We start from the raw sequence: 6656 nt of genomic DNA on the forward strand, positions 1-6656 counted from the left end.
GGTGGGGGGGGGGGGGTGACAAACATATAAGCATTTGTTCCTATTTAAAAGGGATAAAAATTTGACACAAGACAAAAAGGGAAGACTAGAGGGCAGATGATAGAAGGTCGAGTCTGAGAAAGACCTCCTTTCTCTGCCTTGCCCCTTGTAAGGCATCAAGGAAACAATAAGGTAGGTATTATTTTTATCTAGTAGTTAATAATGTTCAGAGAGGTGTGGTAATTTGCTCAAGGTTACACAGCCTTGACTGTGTGATTCCAGACAAGGCTGCTTCATTCCAAAGCCTATGCCCCTGACTTGCACTGATGCCTATTCAGAGAGCTCAATTCCATAGTAGATCTGATACTTGTGGTCCATTAGGGACTGGGCTCCATTTAAAAAGGCAGTGGAACTTAAAAAGCAGTTTCCAAGTGGACAGATGAACCAAGCAACAGGCAAAGATTCATCCCGAGAAGCAGTTTGAAGCAAACAAATAAAACAAAGGCTAGAAGATGTCACTCTGAGAAGTTTAATGACAGCCTTACAGCACATACAGTGTCAACTAAGGGGTAGATGAAATTTGTTCTAATGTTGGAAAGGGCAAGGAGAAAAAAAGGCCAGGGAGTTTTGTCAAATTGTTTTTGACCATCTACTGTTTGTCAAACCTACATGACAACATGTAGTGCCGTAAAATAAAGAAGTTTAGATTGAAATCGAACAAAGGAGAAGAGACAAAAATACCAAACTAAAGACAGAATATGAACCAAGTAGCACCTAATTGGGAGTTAAAGAGGAAGAAAGTCCATCTCCTTGGTCAACGGTTAGTCATCTCCTTGACCAAGAAGTTGGTCAGGGTGTACAGGTCACAGGTGGTATCAGGTTACCTTATACAGGAGGAACAAGTTACCATGCTATAAGGCAGGGCAGGGTAAATGTAGAAAACAGTAATGTACCATGTATCTCAAAATAGTTAGAAGAGGTTTTGGGTGCGCTCTTTCTAGTGACATGATAAAAGTTGAAGGTGATGGATATGCTAATTACCTGGAGTTGATCACTACCCAATGTATACACTTGTCAAGACGTCACCCTGTACCTCACAAATCTATCCAAATATTGTATGTTATCAAAAATAAAATACAAAAAAAATTTCAAAAGGATTGAAGTAAAGGAGCAAAATGTGTCAGGAAGAGTGTGTGCCAGGGACAGGAATTTGACAACAAGGATTTGCTTGGCACCTTGGACAGGCCACCTGTCATTTGGGGAAGAAATATTTGCTTACTTTGGGGCCACAGCCCCAATCCTAGGATAAACACGTCTCTTTTGGCATGTCTTCTCATCTGATAAAAAGATTTAACTTGATGTATCTAAAAGTCCTGTTGGAAATTAAAATCAGAAAGATATTTTTTTAAAAAAATGATTTCTTGGGATCAGTGGGGACTTGAGGTGGACATGCTGGAAAAGAGAGGCGTGTCCATTCCCAGGTGTGGAATCAGCATGGGTGTAGTTTCTTATGACTGTTTAAACAGGTCAGAATCTGAAATTTCTGGGCTGGTCTTTATGATTTCAGCTCCCAGGTGGTGATTTTCCTGTTGCCTGCATTCACCACCCCAAAAGTCCCTAGGTACTGCTGTGAGGACCTGCACGCAGGCTGGTCTCGCCCAGACCCCGTTCTTTCCCTTCTAATGCCTTTTGCCCAAGCTGTTCCCCTGATTTGCAAAAATTTCTCCATCACCCTGTCATGTTTTTCTGACCACCTCATCATGTTGCAAGACTTGGCTCAAAGATCATGTGGCCACAAAGCCATCACTGACCCACCCTGCCTCTTGCAGAGTTGGGAGTACTGTTTTGTTACTAAGACATCTCATATCTGTGTTGACGCAACTACCCATGTAACTGATATTAAACACCCACATTTTCTTTGGGTTTATGAGTGGCTCAGAAACAGGGGCATTTCCTTTTCATTATTCTATCTTCATCTATCAGGGTGCTTTGTGCTGTGTAGATAGAGTGCTGTGATGGGAAGAGGGGCTGCAGCATTGGAATCCTAAGAGCAGGATATAAATAGAAGCTCTGCCACTCATTAACTGTGGTCCAGCAGGAGAACCTCATAACCTTCATGATGGGATTCTGTTCCTCCTATTTGGCTTGGGGGTAATTCAATCTACCTTGATGTGAAGATTAAACGAGAAGATTTAAATTCCAGGGTCTATAGGATCTTACAAACTGATAGATAGGATTCAAGTAATGAAAAGTTCTTGTGGGAATTGGATGGTCATGATCATGACTGAAATACTTTATTTTTTAATTGTTCAGCCACGAGGAGGGGTGGAAAAAGGCCCTACAGTCTTGAGAAATGCTGGTCTGCTGGAGAAACTTAAAGAACAAGGTAATTTTTAAGTTGAAAGATGATCATCCCGATCTCCTTCCTAGTGAAATGAGAACTCCTGAGAAAACAGAATGTTTGTAAGGATGTTTATATCACAGAACTGCAGACTAACCATGCATCTGTATAGCCACATGGTACCAGAGAGGCAGGGTACCAGAGAGGCAGGGTTTGGGAAAAGCACTCAGTAAGCGTTATTGGTGGAACTTCTCATTCAGAAGTTTTGTCTTCCCAGCTGAAGTGCTGTACAGAAGAACCTATGTGGCAAGAACTGTGGGGTTGGGGAGGATGCTATGGGAGCTAGTAGAATTAAATAAAAACCAAGAGGTTTCAGGAAGGAGACTACCAAAAGAGGATCCCAATTTGTGAAAGAAAAAAAAAAAGAAAAAGAAACAGTAATAATAGTAATAGGGGCACCTAGGTTTTACATAGTGGGTATGTGCATGCACACACATTTATATGTGTAAGTATGAAAACGAAAAATTATATGTTTGTTAAAGTTGAGGCTTAAGTATATGTTATCTTTATATTTGAAAAACCCAGATGAAGTGTTAATGAGGTCATGGAACAACTGAAAGCTTCATGTATTTCTGCTAGGAATGCAAAATGATACAGCCACTTTGGAAAGCAGTTGGATAGTTTCTTAAATAAACATTCATTTACCTTTTGACCCAGCAGTTTTACATATTTTCCCAAGAGAAGTGAAAATGAAAATGACAGACAGAAACATAGGTACATTCAAAAACAACATGATATGTGAAAGAGACAACAAAAGACCACATACTGTATGCTTCTATTGATGGAAATTCTAGAAAGACAAAAGTATAGCAGTAGAAGGCTAATCAATGATTCCTGGGGGTGGGGATAGGAATAAAAGGAATGAAAGCCTGGCATGGTGGCGCATGCCTGTAATTGCAGCGGCTGAGGAGACTGAGGCAGGAGGATCATGAGTTCAAAGCCAGCCTCAGCTATGGCGAGGCACTAAGCAACTCAGTGAGACCCTGTCTCTAAATAAAATACAAAATAGAGCTGGGGATGTGGCTCAGTGGTTGAGTGTCCCTGAGTTCAATCCCCAGCAGCAAAATAAACAAACAAAAAAAGAGAGATGGAAATGTTCTGCATATGAATTGTGATGGTAGTTACAAGATTATAGATATTTCCAAAACTCATCAGTCTGTACATTTAAAAATAAGCAAATTTTAGTGAGTTAAGAATTATAGCTCATAAATCTAGGAAGGAAGGAAGGGAGGGAGGGAAGGAGAATAGAAAGCTTGGGTAAATGGACTTGGTTAATTTGGTCACATCTTCATCTGAGATGTATGATACCTCTTGGAGGTGTTACTGAATCACTAACACCCAGACATAATAAATGAACAATGGCTGAACTGATCCCAGTACACAGTTTTACAGGAAGCTTTCTAGTTTTGAAACCTTTTTCAGGCCCTTTTAGGAAGCACACTCAGATCCTTAGGGACTTTGAGTTACCTACAATTTTTTTTCCTATTAAAAAAATACCAAACTTGCTGAAACAGAGGCTAGGGGATAAGCACATACTTGATTCTGACAGCACCATCCGGAGCCAGGTCCTAGAGGACCAAGGAGGAAGCTGAGTTACTTCAGCAGGTGACAGTTTGGATCAGGACACCTCAATTTTCTCTTTGAAAGCCACTGTTACCAGGGCCTCTGTAACAGAGCTACCGTTGAGAGCCTGGGGCTCAACTTTCTTTATTAAATGGAAAAAAAAATGTAAGTAGAAATTTTCAGAATGGCAAATGACCAAAAGAAAAGAAACCTGAAAGAAAAACAAACCTCAACCCGAATAATCATTAATACAGAATAAAAAAAAAATTAGAAAATGCTGGTGTAATCTCTCTTTGGGGTGCTTTAACCGTTTCTTGATTACAAAAACAAAGTATGCTTATTATAGCAAGACAGAAAGTACAGAGGCAGAGAGAAACAGAGGGACAGTGGTAAGGACAGTGATGCCTCCTGCTAGGTCCAAACCAGAAACTGCCACTGTTCTTTTAGTGTCTGCTCTAACTGGATTGCTACAATAAGTGCTCATTGAGGGCTCGGTATACAGCTGGTGCCAGAGTGAGGTGGTGATGCCGACAGGACAATGTCAGGCAAAAGCAGGCATGATTTCCACCTTCACCACATTTACAGTCTTTTGGCCTTTGCTTATACTTTTGAAAATAGACTTATTTTATACATTTGTAACCAAACTGATTTGCAATCTGTTTTTATTTAGTAACTTGAAACTTTTAATTGCAGAGTGTGATGTGAAAGACTATGGGGACCTGCCCTTTGCTGATGTTCCTAACGACAGCCCCTTTCAAATTGTGAAGAATCCAAAGTCTGTGGGAAAAGCCACCGAGCAGCTGGCAGATGTGGTGTCAGAGGTCCAGAAGAACAACAGAGTCAGCTTGGTGCTGGGTGGAGACCACAGGTCTTATGTAGTGGCTATCCCCCTGGGGGCGGGGCACAGGCGGCAAAAACACTGACCAATATTTAACACTCTATTTTTTGCCTTAAAAACAATTTTTATCGGTTCCTACTTTATTACAGAAACAGACTTAGATGAATTTGCAAAGTCTCACAATATCTTTATGTTTATCAATTACAGCAGAAAACAGGAGTGGATTTTAGCCAAATAGTGCAGGCTTCTATTTCTAAATAAGTGATGCTTGTTGTCAGCTAATTTTTCCTGATTACTTATAATACCTAGAACTCAATTGGTTAGCAAGTTTTTAAAAAAATGTAAGCACCTTTTTTTTTTTGTATCAGGTATTAAACTCAGGTGCACTCGGCCACTGAGCCACATCCCCAGCCCTATTTTGTATTTTATTTAGAGACAGGGTCTCTCTGAGTTGCTTAGTGCCTCACTTTTGCTGAGGCTGACTTTTAATTCGTGATCCTCCTGCCTCAGCCTCCTGAGCCACTGGGATTACAGGTGTTTGCCACTACACCCAGCTATAAGTATCATTTTTTTTTTTTTTGCTGTATAATTTTTCAGCAAGCAATTACATCACCATTTACATTTGTAGTGTCAGATATTCAGGTTATTTTCAAATTTTGACTATTATACAGTATGACAATTATTTTTGTGGATGGAGCTTTTTTAAATGTTTGCTCTCAAGGATGCTATTACTGGAAGAGGCCTAATGACATCAAAAAGTAGACACATTCTTGAGCTTTGATATGAGAGTCAATGAATTCACAACCCTCAACTTTGTTTTTTAAAGCCAGCTGTTACCAGGGCTTCTCTAACAAATATATAATTGAAAGAGTGGGGCACATTTTCTTTTTTTAAGTGGAAGAAATTGTAAGTGGAAATTTTAAGAGCAAAAAATGCCCAAAAGTCAGGAAACCTAAAAGAAAAAATGAACCTCAACCTGGACATCAGGCACGATTGCTTTCCTTTTGAGAATCTGATAGTTCTGGATTCTCTGAATGATGCCTATATGTTCACAAGTTGGAAACTTGGTCATTGTATAGTAAATTCAAATCTTTTAACTTTTGTGCAAGGCACGACTTAAATCTTCCATTCTGGCAAAATATTTGGAGTTTAGAGTACTTGGGATGGATTTGAGGGGCCTCAACTCAGTCAAGAGTGGGACATCAAATGTGCAGCAAGATTGTAGACACAGCAGAGGCTCTGAGCACAGAATAGAGTGAGAGAACCAATGACTGTAGTGTGTGGAAGAATTGAGTGATGCTTTCCTATTATGAAGGAGTCAAATTTTAAGAAAAATTGACTTTGTCATAATTCACTTCAGAGAATTAAGTATCTGCCAAAATGGAGCTGGATTTAACTCTAAGAATTGAGCAGTATCTCATTTGAAGGAATCTCTTGTGTGGCTAGGGTTTGATGCATATTTATTTATTTTTTTTGGTTAAACTATATAATGCAATTTTATTACAAGGTGACTTAAAAATATTTTAGTAATGATAGCAGTGTAACTTAAACATTTTAGTAAGTATTAAGTGTAAGCTATACCTTCTCTATTGTCATAATTGTTTAATTGGCATCTAATTTAAAAGTCTGTAAGAAACAGCTACTTGAGCTGGGCATGGTGGCTCATGCTTGTAAATCCAGCGGCTTGGGAGGTTGAAACAGGAGGAACATGAGTTCAAGGCCAGCTTCAGCAAAAGTGAGGTGCCAAGCAACTCAGTGAGACCCTGTCTCTAAATAAAAATACAAAATAGGGCTGGGGATGTGGCTCAGTGGTCAAGTTCCCCTGAGTTCAATCCCTGGTAACCAAAAAAAAAAAAAAAAAAAAAAAAAAAAAAA

General features: G+C 39.5%; 1 protein-coding gene across 1 annotated transcript in view; it reads left to right on the forward strand.

Moving 5' to 3' along the window:
• The window catches only part of Arg1 (arginase 1), a 13319-nt gene that overhangs the window by 1824 nt on the left and 4839 nt on the right, over positions 1-6656 (forward strand). The window contains exons 2-3 of the mRNA XM_015501277.2: positions 2293-2365; positions 4637-4811. Of these exons, the coding sequence (XP_015356763.1) occupies positions 2293-2365; positions 4637-4811 (248 nt within the window). The remainder of the gene's footprint in view (positions 1-2292; positions 2366-4636; positions 4812-6656) is intronic.

The sequence above is a fragment of the Marmota marmota genome, unplaced genomic scaffold, assembly GCF_001458135.2.
Source record: "Marmota marmota marmota unplaced genomic scaffold, marMar, whole genome shotgun sequence".
In the NCBI taxonomy this organism is placed as follows: domain Eukaryota; kingdom Metazoa; phylum Chordata; class Mammalia; order Rodentia; family Sciuridae; genus Marmota; species Marmota marmota.